The sequence below is a fragment of the Chinchilla lanigera genome, unplaced genomic scaffold, assembly GCF_000276665.1.
Source record: "Chinchilla lanigera isolate Chin_1 unplaced genomic scaffold, ChiLan1.0 scaffold00018, whole genome shotgun sequence".
Classification (NCBI taxonomy): Eukaryota; Metazoa; Chordata; class Mammalia; order Rodentia; family Chinchillidae; genus Chinchilla; species Chinchilla lanigera.
Genome location: NW_004955419.1, coordinates 1,121,127 through 1,135,026, shown reverse-complemented (window position 1 = coordinate 1,135,026; position 13,900 = coordinate 1,121,127). Strand labels below are relative to the sequence as shown.

Below are 13,900 nucleotides of genomic sequence, written 5' to 3'. Positions count from 1 at the left end.
AGACTGCTGGGATTATAGGTGCGTACCGCCACACCCAACCGATATGACTCTTCTTTTTTTTTCATTTTGGTTTTTGTCTTTTTTGAGACAGTGTCTTGCTCTGCAGTTCAGACTGGCCTTGAGCTCACTTTGTAGCCCAGGCTGGCCTCAATCTCTCAACCATCCTCCTGCCTCAGCCTCCTGAGTGCTGGGATTACAGGCATGCACCACCACGTCCTGCTTACGTGATTCTTTCTGAGGGAAGTTTGCAAAGGACATGAGGGAGAGGACTAACACATCTCTTCCACAAGACATGGTCATTGCCAGCAGCACCAGCTGCCGCTCTCCTTAATGTCACCCACCAGGGACAAGAGCTGACTTGCTTCAGTCGCCAGCACTGTGGCACCTTCACGTTTGCCTGTGGGGCCCATGTTGGTGCTTTGGCTCTTGGTACCCTTGGCCATTTCCTAAGGGACCGTCATCCTTTTACATGTGGCGGCGTCTCGCTCCAAGGCTGAAGGCCAACCCGGCCCACCTGGATGGCTCTCGAGGCCTAGTGGGGAGAGGCAGCGGCCAGCTCATGGGAATGGTGTTTGCCCAATGAAGGGGTGGAATTTTTTCCTAGAATAAGAATGGAACAGCTGATGGCCATCACCCAGGAGGAAACGGAGAACCTGCGGCAACGGGAGATCGCCTGTGAGTCATGGGACCGGGCGGACGAGGGCCCTGAAAGAGCGCTGGGCTGCCGGGTGGCGCGTGGCGGCCCTCTCTCTGTTGGGACCTGTGGAGGAGCCCGGGCCTCCAGTCAGGTGAAGCTTGGCTTCAGAGTCCCAGTGAGGACACCAGCCCTATGTCCCTGGGGCGTTACAGTCGTTCGCTTTCCTGAGCCTCAGTTTTCTTATCTATAGAACCAGGAAGCTGGGTGTAGCAGCGCACACCTGTAATCCCCGCACTCCGCACTCGGGAGGCTGAGGCAGGACCCCTGTGAGTTCAAGGCCAGCCTGGGCTGTATAGTTCAGTGCCAGCCTGGACTGCATAGCGAGACCCTGTCTGCAAACAAGCAAACAAACAGACCAACAGATGTTCACAGAGGTGTTTGAGCAAGAATGAACACAAAGGTGTTCACTGAAGCGTCATGTAATAAGTTTTTTGAAAAAGTCCAACTCCCTGGTACAGAAAATTATCTAAGTAGACGTTGGTTATCTGGGTACCGAAGTCACCTGCAGCCACTGCTGTCACACCATCCTTCTGACTTGGGCAAATGGTCATAAAAAGCGCAGGGAACCATGTTTAGTACGGGAACCATGTTTATTTATTTTGAGCACACCTGGCAAATCCTTGCTTTCAGTTCTTTCATTTTAATCTTTCAAAATCCATAATGTGCATAAAATTCTTTAGAAGAACACGTATCAAAACAGGATTTCTGGGTGACACTGTTGTAGATTTTGCGTATGCTGGTCAGTGTTTATGCTTATCGGCCTTCCAAGCCCAGGTTGCTTTTCTCTTTGAAAGTCACCCTTTTTAGCTGGGTGTAGTGGTGCATTGGTATAATGCCAGCGCTTGGGAGGCTGAGGCAGGAGAATCACTGTGAATTCAAGGCCAGCTGCTGGTTTGTAAGGATGACTGTCAGGCAGGTGAGGGCAGAGCCTCGAGGCCTGTCCTGGGCCCTGGCAGCAGCGGCCCTGTTCTCAGCGTCCTTGCCCCTGTCCGCAGCCGCCATGCAGCAGATGCTGACCGAGAGCTGCAAGAGCCGGCTCATCCAGATGGCCTACGAGTCCCAGAGGCAGAGCCTGGTGCAGCAGGCCTGTTCCAGGTAAGGTAAGGAAGACGAGTCCCAGGTGAGGGTGGGGTGCGGGTGTGGGCCCCGGATGGGTGAGAGCCGGAAGCTGGAACCCCTACCTGGGCCACTCCGGACTCGGCCACACTGCAGGGACGAGAGGTGTTCGGCCTTCCTCATTTTTCTAGCTGGACCCCAGGTTCCGGTGTGGGACAGTGACAAAGTAATGACAGTCATTCCTGTTTATGGGGGCAGGTACTGGGGCTCAAACCCCAGGCCTTCCCACTGAGCTACATCCCCAGCCATTTTTATTTTGAGACGGGGTCTCACTAAGTCGCTGATACTTGCCCAGTCTGGGCTTAAACTTGTGATCCTCCTGCCTCAGCCTCCCAAAGCAGTGGGATTACAGGCATGGGCCACCACACCCAGGTCCTTTTTAAATTTTTTATTTCATTTTTATTATTATTATTATTATTTAGGTTTTTCTTTTTGAGACAGGGTCTCGCTATGCAGTTCAGCCTGGCCTTGAGCTCACTTTTGTAGCCCAGGCTGGCCTCAAACTCGAAACGATCCTCCTGCCACAGCCTCCCAATTGCTGGGATTACAGGCGTGTGCCACCATGCCCAGCTAAATCTGTAATTTTAAAATGGTCTTGTTAAGTCACTTGCCGAGTATGGGTTCAAACTTGCGATCTTCCTGCCTCAATTTTCCAGAGTGCTGGGATTACTGATGTGTGCCCCTGCCTTGACCTTTAAATTTCTATCAGAAAAATCTGGTAGCTACCTATAGAATTATTAGAGGATTTGATGAGCATAACCCTACCACTTCAGGCCCAACACGTAACTATTAGCAGAAAACAAAAGCAGGACTGTACCAGGATCACAGGTTTGTACCAGAATGCACGGCCTTGTCTGGAGGGCCGAGCGCAGGTCACGGCCAGGGTGACAGTGCCTGTCCTGGCTGGCTGAGGGGCTCACAGGTCAAGAGCGTTCCTTCCATGCAGGTGGCTGTTGCGGAGGGAATTCAGGAGCTGACTGGGAGGCCGGGAGGTTCTCTGTGCCCGCTTCCTCCCTACCACCCTCTTTCTGGGTCCATGAGACTCAGACAAACTCCTCATCTCCCATCAGGGCCACAGTCCCCACGGGGCTCCATCAGTATTGTAGGGTTTTTGTTTTTTGAGACAGGGTCTCGCTATGTAATCCAGGCTGACCTTGAACTCACTGTGTAGCTCGTGCTGCCTGGAGCTCCCGAGCTCCGAGCTCCTGGTGGTCCTCCTGCCTCAGCCTCCTGAGAGCTGGGATAACAGGTGTGCGCCACCGCGCCTGACTCCCATCAGCACTGTTGAATGTGGTCTCCTCCGAGGCAGCGGAACACACAGCGGCTCTGGCACGGGCAGTGTGCGGAGCGAATGAACGTGCTCTCTCCCTGCAGCATGGCTGAGATGGACGAGCGTTTCCAGCAGATCCTGGCGTGGCAGCAGATGGACCAAAACAAAGCCATCAGCCAGATCCTGCAGGAGGTGAGCCCCGGCAGCGCAGCAGCACCAGGAGGCCTCCTGACCTTTGGGTGTGGGAACCACCAGGGCCAGAGGGCAGGAGAGCGTGGGGACCTCTGGTCACAGGGTCCACCCTGAGTGGGGCTTCTGCCCCTCTCTCCTCACAGTCCCCTGCTCTGCCCTCTGCCCTCTGCCCTCTGCTGGCCTCCCCCTGAGCCTGCATCTTGCAGGTACCTGGGAGAGCCTGGAGCAGCTATATCCGGGACCCTGGCGATCCCTTCAAATCTTTGGGTCTCACTGCATAGTTCAGGCTGGCTTTGAGCTATTTTATTTTATTTTATTTTTTGTCTTTTTGAGACAGGGTCTCACTATGCAGTTCAGGGTGGCCTTGAGCTCACTTTGTAGCCCAGGCTGGTCTCGAACGTGCAACGATCCTCCTGCCTGAGCCTCCCAAGTGCTGGGATTACAGGCGTGCACCACCACACCTGGCTTATTTTATTTTATTTTTTTATTTTATTTTTTGGTACTGGAAATTGAACTCAGGACCTCATGCTTAACAGGCAGGCTCTGTGCCACTGAGCTGTATCCCCGGCCCTGGCCTAGAACTCATGGGTTTCCCACTTAAGGCATTTTTGAGGGAGATCTTGTTTCCCCAGCTGGCCTGAGGGGAAAGCCAGAGAAGGGACCTACACTGAGCGGCCTGATCTGGTGTCTGTTGCAGAGCTCGATGCAAAAGGCGGCCTTCGAGGCCCTGCAGGTGAAGAGAGACCGGATGCACCGGCAGATCAGGAACCAGGTGAGAGATGGGATGGGTCTGGGCCTGCCTTGCGGGGCTGCCTGTCGGGGCGGCATCCACTGGGGCTGGGATCTTTGTGCCGGACTTTGCTTGCAGGCTGCTGGTGGCTCCCCGGGCCCGGCCAGAGTCCCACCCAGCAAGTGTGGCCCATACGCACCGTTTCTGTGACCCCAGGGTCTGGGGACAGGGCAGGGCTGTGCGTGGCCGTGACCGCTCGGTGGCGACTGTGCCCAGCAGGGCTCCCTCACTGGGCAGACTCAGCCTTGGGCCTGCAGCGGCTCAGGCTGGACAGGAGCTTGTCGGGGGCAGACTGGATCCCCACTGGGGTGGGCAGGGGCCACCCAGATCCTCCACCGGTCCTGACGTCTGCCATGGGGCAACCTCGGCCTGGGAGGAGGGGCTGTGCTCCTGTCCAGACGCTGCTGTGGCCTCAGGAGCTGTCCATGTCGCTCGGGGCCAGTGGTCGGAGGCAGCGCGGGCTTTCTGGGCACGGGAAGGCTCATGACGGCGTGTCCGGCACACTTGGAACTCCACATTGTTGCATGGGTTTTGTTTTTTTTTTATTTATTCTTTTCTTTTTGACCACAGCCAACTTGCCTTTTTATTTCCCTCTTTAATTTCAATCTCACTTTGCCAGACATGAAGCTCATTCCTCTGACCAGGGGCTGATAGGGTCAGAGGGACTCAGGGACACAAGGAGCTTGTGGGACGAGGGTGGAAAAGTCACTGGCTGTGGGCTGTGACCCCCCAGACACCCCAAGAGTGAGTGCTGACCCCCGGACCAGCTCTTGCCTTCTGCGCCCGGAGCCGGGGCTTCCCTGGGGACTGTCTCCCGCCCCTGCTCTGTGTCCTTGCTCAAGTCTCTTCGTCTCTGTGAGCCTCAGTTTCCCTGCCTGTACAGTGGAGGCAGTAGGAAAAACTGAGGAAAGGATGTAGACAGAGCTGGGCATAGTGGTACTCACCCTAATCCAAGCACTCAGGAGGCTGAGGCAGGAGGATCACCTTGAGAGTTCAAGGCCAGCCTGAGCTGTAGTAGTGAGGCCAACACAGGTCTAGCACTCTGCAGATGCTCAATAAATACCCGCTGCTGCTGTTAGTACTCAGCTCTTTCGGTTCCCCTCTGCTGCCTGAGACAGCCCCCTGGAGGCAGCATGAGAGTCCGGCAGGCAGCGGCTCCCTGGTAACCTTGGGACTGTCGCTGGCCCTGCCCTGGAAGGGGGCCTGTCTTTAACCCTGGTGTCAGCTCTCAGTCCGCGTGACTGACCAAGACAAGTCTGTCCGTGTCCCCAGGTGCCTGGAGCCTTGGAATAGCCAATTCTTTTTCCACCCCCCTTGCGAGGGCCCCAGGCCCACACGGTCCCCTCAGCCCAGGGCCTCCCCAGAAAGCTTTCTTAGACCCCAGCCGGCTGGAACCACGGTCAGCGCGAATAAATTCCCCGTCTCGTCTTCTGTTTAGATTAGGTTAATAGAAACTGAGTTATTGCAGCTGACACAGCTGGAGTTAAAGAGGAAGTCCCTGGACACTGAGGCGCTGCAGGTACGTGGGGCTCCCGGCCGCCGCCCCGCCTCCCCACCCCAGCTCAGGGCTCGCCAGGGCTCGCCAGCGCCCAGGAGGCCGGTGCTAGGGAGAGGGTCAGAGGAAGGAGGGCTTCACTGCCGAGGCCCCCTCTTCCTCCCTGGTCACCCCTCCATCTCTCATCTTCGCGGGGAGCGCTGGCTGCCAAGCTCCACCCATTAAGCCATGCTTCTGGGCTGCTGGTTGCACCCTTGGGCCGACGTCTCTGTGGAGGGACCTTTTGGGGACCACAAGGAAGTCTGGGGGGGAAGGGCGGCAGCGTCTCTGCGATCCGGGTCCTGGTCACAGACACGTGGGGACAGCTGTGTGTGGCCTTGGCAGGTGGAGGGCGTGGCCTCTCCCTTCCCTGGACCTCAGACCCCCCCAGATGCATGCCAAGGGCGGGATGGTGCGGCCAGATGTGAGGACAGGTGCCGTGCCAGGCTCTGAGCAGAGCCTCGTCGCTGTCCCCGCGTCCGTGTTCAGGGGGTCTCAATGTCTGCGGCCTGGGTTGTGCTGTCACACGTGCTGTGTGACCTTGGGCATCACTTCGCTTCCTGCGGGTAGGCGAGATCATGGAGCCTGTGTCCTCAGACAGTTGGGGAAGGGGAGGTGACCAAGGCCCGCAGTAAGCTGCAAAGCAGTCTTCCAAGATGAGGGACCGGGGTTACCCGAGGCTGCCACCACCAGCCTGCTACCGGGGCCTTGTGGGTGAGAGGGCAGGTGGCCGTGGACACCGACGTGGACTCCCCCTGTGGGTGGCACCCTGTCACCTGCGTGGGGCTCTGCTCCAGCCCTCCCTGCTGTGTGCTTCTGCCCGTGTGCCCGGTGGTCACCGAGACGCTGCTTGTCATTTCTTTGGTTTGATGTTTCTCACCGCTCCATTGTCATCAGCTGCGAGGGTCCCGTGCCTGGCCTTTAGGGCACACGCAGGGGAGATGCCAGCTTTGGAGGAAGGGGGCAGGATGCCGAGGCAGAGGGGCCTCTGGGCCTTGTTGCCCAACAGCCTAGAGGCGCAGGCCGAGCTAAGAACCCGGCGAGCACGACCCCGGGCTGTGCGTGTCTCGGGCCTGCCACTGCGCGTGCGGACTCCGGTGCCCGCGCTGCGCTCACGGCGGCCCTGGGCGGGGTCTTGTGTTGCAGGAGGTGGTCGCCGAGCAGCGCTGGGTGCTCAGCTCCCTGCTGCAGCAGCTGCTCAAAGAGAAGAAGCAGCGGGAGGAAGAACTCAGGGAACTCCTGGTATGTGTCAGCCTCTGGGCAGGCGCGGGCTCACGACTGCTGAGTTTATCTACCGCTAACACTTGGATGTGTGCTGTAAACCCTGATGTCTATTTCTAGGTATTTGTACGTCTCCCTTTTCCCCCATAGTGAGATCGAACCCAGAGCTGCCCTTCCACTGAATTACATCCCCAGCTCCTTTTTCTTTCTTTCTTTTTTTTGAGACAAGGTTTTGCTAAGTTGCCTAGGTGAGATCTGAACTTGTGATTCTCCTGCCTCAGCTTTCCTCGGTGCTGGGATAACATATGCCTTTTATCTTTTTAAAATTAATTAATTAATTAATTGATTTTTTGAGACAGGGTCTCACTTTGTAGTTGGGGCTGGCCTTGAACTCACCATGTAGCTCAGGCTAGCCTAAAACTTGCAGTGATCCTCCTGCCTCAGCCTCCTTCAGTGCTGAGATTACAAGTAGACACCACCATAGTTCGAATGTCCATGGCTTTTCAATATAAAATGGTGTACACCCTGTCTGGGTGTGGTGATGCCCATCTGTAGTCCAGCACCTCTGGAGGCTGAGCAGGAAGATCACTTGAGCTCTCAAATTCAGGACCAACCTGGGCAACACATTGAGACCACATCTCAAAAAAAAAAAAAAAAAAAAAAAACACTTCCTGGCATGGTGGCACAGGCCTATAATCCCAGCTGCTGAGGCAAACCAATCTGGAATAGCAAGTTTGAGGCCAGCCTGGGCAAGACCTTACCTCAACATAAATGTTAAGAAGGGCTGGGGATCTAGCTCAGCCCTCCCAGCATTCAACCCCATTACCACCAAAAAGAAGAATAAAAGGCTGAGACGGAGGCTCCTAGCGCACACCAGGCCCTGAGAAGGCCTTGAGAAGGCGGGTGCCCCTCGACGCACTGCCCTTTTCCACCTCCTGGCGGTGTTTTTCCCATGGCCGGACCGTGGTGCTGGTCCCGTGGACTGCTGCAGGTGTTAGCCCTTGTGAGCAAGGCTCTCGCAGAGTGTCTGTGGCTGAGGATTTGGGAGCAGCTTGAGCGCCTCTTCTAGGAGCTGGCCTCCCATGTCCAGGACAGGCCACCAGGCCAGCTTTTGGTTTGTTTGTTTTTTTTTCCAGTACCTGGAATCGAACTCACGACCTCGCGCTTGCCAGGCAGGCGCTGTGCCACTGAGTTAAATCCCCAGCCCCCAGGCCGGCTTTTGGCAAGAGCGGTCCCACACTCACATGCACCCAGCTGGCATTGAGCCTGGCACCTCAAGGTGGCTGGGCCCCTGTGGGTGTCTCCCCCAGGCCAACCAGCCAGGGAAGAGACCAGGTCGCTTCTGTGTGGTACTGAAGGCCCAAAACGTTTGGGGCGTGCAAGTTGAGAAGGGCAAGACCGGCCCCTCCCGAAGCCCAGCAGGGGCCCAGTGGCAAATTCGTGCCCCTAGAAGTTGGCCGCTCCTCCCACACGGGAGACTGGTTTGCAGTTGTGCGGGCAGCCAGACGCCATGGCCTTGCGCTCCTGCGTGGGGAGGAAGCAGCTCCTCGGCAGAGGTCGGGGTCACGGGTGCAGGAAGAAGGTGCGCCCGCAGCACACGAGGGCCACACAGGAGCAGGCAGCCGCTCAGCCCGGTCCAGGGGGCACTGACCGCCAAGGGCAGCTGGGTCCAGAGAGGCTGCAGCGATGGCAGCCCGAGCCCCGCTCCCCAGCCATGATCTTGGAGTCAGGAGGAAATAAAGTGACCGCTTCCACGCACGGCCCAGGGCGGAGCACAGCGATCTGCAGACCAGTGGCAGCTGCTGGGATCACTGCTGTGGCTGGTGGTGACCCTGGTCCTGGCCTCATCCCGGCCCTCCATGAATATTCACTGATGGCAGAAGGACGGGCTCGCAGCCCCTGGTGCAGTCACCATCCTTCAGCCTCGCCCCCTAGCGCAGCCTGCTCAGAAGCCAGGGGTGACCCGAGAACCCTGTGGCACCACTGCCCTGAGCTCTGTGGAGGACAGAGGTGGCCATGGACAGCTTCACTGTCCCACAAGCAGACGATAGCAGCCCTTCCAGGCCCAGGGGCACCCCCTGCCCAGGGGTGTGGCTTCGGCAGCTCTGTGCCCTGCCCTGAGGTCATGCATGGCACAGTGGGCGCAGTGATGCTTCCCAGTAGCCCGGTGTCTCAGGACACTGAGCGGTGAGACATGCAGCGGGAGCCCCCTAAGTGACACATGGAGCCAGAGGAGCTGCTGCTGCACCGCAGTTGCGCTTTCCCCATGTGTAGCTGACGTCGCCTGGTTCTGTTCTTGGCAGATGGAGTTAGAAACCAAAAGCGAGACCAAGCAGGAGAACTACTGGCTCATTCAGTACCAGCGGCTCTTGAACCAGAAGCCATTGTCCTTGCGGCTGCAGGTGAGGACCTGGTGCCCAGCACTCCAGGTCACCGACTTCGTCTTCCTGACAACCCACGTGCCGGGTCTGTGCAGGGACAGAAAGGAGAGCGAGCGGTGGGTGTGGCACGTGTGCTTGCACACACTCCCTCCTCCTCCCCACACCTCGAGCACACACTTCTAAAATTTATAAGAATTGAGGTCGAGGGGATGGTGCAGTCCTATAACCCCAGCGCTCGGGAGGCTGAGGCAGGAGGAGTTCGTTAGGAGTTCGAGGCCAGCCTGAGTTACACAGTGAGACCCTGTCTCAAAATTAAAAAATCGAATCATTCTCTTCATACCATTTTGGCAACACGTGCCGGGCAGTTCTCCAAGCGGTCTACACAGCTCTCCACTGTCATTTCAGTAACTGCATCCTGCCTGGCGTGTGGGAGAACGCTGATTTGTTTCAGAGTTCTTTCTTGGTGGGTAAAGTGGCCCAATATGTTCACTTTTACGGATTGGAAAGCAGTGACTGCCCACGTGCACCTGCTTCTTTGCACCTGTACACAGGAAAAATCAAAAGGCCACCTCCGAGCCTGGGGGGGAATGCACTGAATTCAAACCCTGTGCTTCCCCCGGAAACAGTCAACGGGTCTTTTTGTATTTTGCTTTCCCCCGGAGGCACCCCTGACCTTTCTCTGGGCCCGTCTTGCAGGAAGAGGGCATGGAGCGCCAGCTGGTGGCCCTCCTGGTGGAGCTGTCGGCCGAGCACTACCTGCCTATCCTCGCCCACCACCGCATCTCTCTGGACATGCTGAGCCAGATGAGTCCCGAGGACCTGGCCAAGGTGGGCCGTGGCAGCCCCTGGGGCGAGGGGAGGGGAGCTAGCCTGGCCGTGGGGTGTCTTGCTTTGCTTGGGTTTGCAGTAAGGCCTGGCACGACCCGGTGGCCCAGGTCCTCCTCGTGTCCGATGGCCAGAACACCTACGCATCTGCCCCGCCCCTCTGTGTGCCCCCCCATGCCTGAAGACCCCAGGAGTGTGGGTCCTGTTGAACCCACACAGCCCATTTGCTCATATTGGGTCTTCAAACTGTAAGATCAGCTGGACGTGGTAGCACACACCTGTAGCATTTGGGAGGCTGAGACAGGCGGATCTCCAAGAGTTTGAGGCCAGCCTGGGCTACATAGTAAGACCCTGTCCCCGCAAAACCAAAACAAACTATAGGATCAAGACAGGTCCCGGGGATGATCTGGCCCGGCCCGGCTCCCACCCTGCCGCCCAGTTTTACAGTCACCACCACAGTGCTGACTCAGCCCTGGCTGTGCTCTGGAAGTAAACTTACTCTGCAAGTAAACTCCAACTGAATTACTTCATCGGTGCTTCGACATAGGCTGAGGACGATGGCATGCCGTGCCGGGCTCCCTGCTAAGCCGCGTCTGCTCCCTACCCCATCAAAGGGTCCCAGCAGTGCCCGGAGGGAGGACCCACCTTCCCATCAGGCAACGGCCCCTCCGAGGGCCGAGGGCCGAGGGGCTCAGTGACTGTCAGCAGCTGGGCCTCAGCGGCCTCTGCCCTTCCTCCCGCGGCCACACGAACTGCCTGTGGGGGCCGGGGTGATGTTAGGCTGCATGGGAGACACCGTAGCAGTTTCTGACACTGGATACCCGGCGCTGTTAGTGCTGGTTCCCTCTGGGCCTCAGTTTCCCCTCCTGTGCCCAGGCCTGCGTTGTGCTGAGCCAAAGGTGCCGGGGCTGGCGGGGAGGCTGTGGGCTGGGCCGGCCCCGCCTCACCCACAGTGTGCTCCCCTTACACCGCCGCAGGTGGGCGTCTCGGAGGCCGGGCTACAGCATGAGATCCTCCAGAGAGCCCGGGAGCTGCGGGACGTGGCCAGGGCCCAGCCAGGTACTGACCCCAGCGCCGCCCCTCGGCGAGGGCCAGCTGAGTGTGTCGGTGCTGGTCAGGCCCGGCAGGGGCTGCTGGCCCCAGGGCAGAGCAACTCCTGGCAGCTGAGGGCTCCTCATTCTGTCCGGGCTCCCGCATCCCCTGACGGGCAGCCGCCTGTCCCCTCTGTCTCTGCCCACCCACAACCGAGACAGACGCTCCCCCCGCAGCCCAGGGCTCCCATTCTGCGGCTCCACCACTAGATGTCCGCGTAGCCCCAGGAGAGTGACATCCTCTCAGCCTCGGATCCCTCAGCTCTGGAAGTGACAAGCCCCACCACAGGGGGCGGTGGAGGGTCAGGGATAAGAGGTCCCCACCAGCAGAGGCAGGAGACCCAGTGCCTGGCTCCCTCTCTAGGGCAGGCAGTGCCAGGTTGGCTTCTAGGGGCCGGAAAGTCGGGGATGCGCCCTTGGCTCAGCTGGTCCTTCTGATCCCCACAGAGCTGAAACCCCCCAAGGAAGAGGCCCTCGGGGCCCCAGAGCCACCTGTAGCAGAGCCAGTGCGGCCGTCCGCACCCCCCGCGGAGCCGGAGGTGCAGGTCTCGGAGTGCGTTGTGTGCCTGGAGCGGGAGGTAAGTGGTGGGGTGCAGGGCCCGGTTACGGACTGCACTTGCCGACGCATGGGTGGTTTCCAGCCAGTTTGCTCTAGTTACATAAATACATCTGTCAGTTATTTTGGACAATACAGCAAAATAAAAAATATAGGAAGCCGAGGTAACCTTTGGTCCCATGACCCAAATGTGATCACCACTAACACCATCTCCTGTACCGTTTTCCTTTTTTTTAATAAGGATTTTTCCCTCCAGTTTAATAAATATAATGGAGAAATTTCTCATTTCATGAAATATCAACAACATGCTTTCCCTTTATGAAGACTATTATTTTAAGCCGGGCATGGTGATGCACACCTATAATCCCAGCACCCAGGAGGCTGAGGCAGGAGGATTCCTGTGAGTTCAAGGCCAGCCTGAACTGCACAGCAAGACCCTGTTTTTAAAAACCAAATAGGGCCGGGGATATAGCTCAGTGGCACAAGCGCCTCCTTGGCAAGCGCAAGATCCTGAGTTTGATTCCTGGTACCAAAAAAATAAATAAAAATAAATTAAAAGACCAAATAAATAAATAAATAAGTCATTAAAAATTGTAAAGTGGACACATACTGCAAAATGTAAACATAGCAGTCTATAAGTTACAAATCCTACCTTGCCTCCACCTTGGGACGCACTTAGAAACGCAGGGTAGCAGCAGTTTAATGATTCTCCAGTCTTTCAGGGACACGGGGACTGCCTCGTGCCCAGGGACCAGCTGTTGTACACGTGGCCGGGCCCCTGCTCTCAGGTGCTGTAGTTGGCTCCATTTCTTAGTCTTCCAGACGGCTTTGAACAGTTGGGAGCACATCCTTAATGGTTTCCTAATAGGGGGAAATGCTATAGCAAAGCCTTTACATCAGGGTAGAGGCATTTTAAACCAGCACTTCAAGGTTTGGGCAAATGCCTATGCAACACACTATAAACAGGGCGGTGGGACTATAGCTCTTGGTTACCTGATGTGACCAAGGCCCTGGGTTCCACCCCCCGCACCAGAAGAAGCTAGTGTGAGGCTTTGGGGCACAGCAGAGGGGGTGCTTGAACACCGAGGCCCCCTCAGCTGCCACACCAGATGCGGGAAGTGTCTGGGCCGGTGGCCAGGCAATGAGTGTGCACAGAATTAACCCCAGCTTTACAGGAGAAGGGGCCTGGCTGTGCATGCCTGTGATCCCAGCACTCGGGAGGCTGAGGAAGGAGCATTGCAAATTTAAGCCCAGCCTGGGCAATGTAGCAAGACCCTGTCTTAAAATTGTTTTTTAAGAAAGGGCTGGTAGCTGGGCGTGGTGGCGCACGCCTGTAATCCCAGCACTCAGGAGGCTGAGGCAGGAGGATCGTTGTGAGTTCGAGACCAGCCTGGGCTACAAAGTGAGCTCAAGGCCAATCTGACCTGCACAGCGAGATCCTGTCTCAAAAAGACCAAAGATAAAATAAAATTTAAAAAGGCTAGGAATGTGGCTTAGTGTGATGCCCCTAGATTCAACTGCCAGTACTGAAAAAAAAGGAAGGAAGGAAAGGAGGGGAGGGGAGGGGAATAAGAAAGTTAGAAAGTTGGGGCGTTATGGGTGTTTGTGTTATTCACGAAGCACAGAGAAATCGGCGAAAGCTGGCACGTATTCTTGTGGTGTTTGCCTCCTGCTGACTGCTCCACCAGGTTTTTAAGACAAACAGCCCAGGCCTGGCTCAGCCGCGTCCCTGGGAGAGCCCAGCCCTGGCCCACATGCTGCGCTGTCCCCTCCCCGCAGGCGCAGACCGTCTTCCTTCCCTGTGGCCACGTCTGCTGCTGCCAGCAGTGCTGCCAGCCCCTGCGCACCTGCCCACTGTGCCGCCAGGACATCGCCCAGAGCCTCCGGATCTACCACAGCAGCTGAGCGCAGTGCCCCGCGCTGCCTGGGGCCGGCTCTCCGGGCATCTCCCTGCCATCCACATCCAGGCCAGGCGCCTGACCCTGGCACAGCCACTCTGAACACTGGGCAGGAAGACAGGCGGCTCTCGGCAGTGGGGGAGGGTCAGGGTGTGGCGTGTGCCCCGCTGTGCCCGGCCTGGGGTAGGGGGACAGCCCGGGGCGGGCGAGCTGTGCAGGCCTGGCCCCCAACCTCCCTGCTGCTCCTGCACGTGCCCGCCCACATCTGTGCCCCTCGCCCACACAGCCGGACGCAAAGCAGGAACGTCAATAAATCCATCGGCACGCTC

At 57.5% G+C, this 13,900-nt stretch overlaps 1 protein-coding gene across 2 annotated transcripts in view; it reads left to right on the top strand.

Moving 5' to 3' along the window:
- Lrsam1 (leucine rich repeat and sterile alpha motif containing 1) overlaps positions 1-13,900 on the top strand; it is a 33,230-nt gene extending 19,330 nt beyond the window's left edge. For both annotated transcript variants that reach the window (XM_005382423.2, XM_013513214.1), the window contains exons 16-26: positions 605-675; positions 1,693-1,792; positions 3,188-3,275; positions 3,973-4,047; positions 5,504-5,584; positions 6,746-6,841; positions 9,124-9,222; positions 9,898-10,029; positions 11,004-11,085; positions 11,565-11,695; positions 13,453-13,900. In XM_005382423.2, the coding sequence (XP_005382480.1) occupies positions 605-675; positions 1,693-1,792; positions 3,188-3,275; positions 3,973-4,047; positions 5,504-5,584; positions 6,746-6,841; positions 9,124-9,222; positions 9,898-10,029; positions 11,004-11,085; positions 11,565-11,695; positions 13,453-13,578 (1,081 nt within the window). In that variant the 3' untranslated portion in view covers positions 13,579-13,900. The remainder of the gene's footprint in view (positions 1-604; positions 676-1,692; positions 1,793-3,187; positions 3,276-3,972; positions 4,048-5,503; positions 5,585-6,745; positions 6,842-9,123; positions 9,223-9,897; positions 10,030-11,003; positions 11,086-11,564; positions 11,696-13,452) is intronic.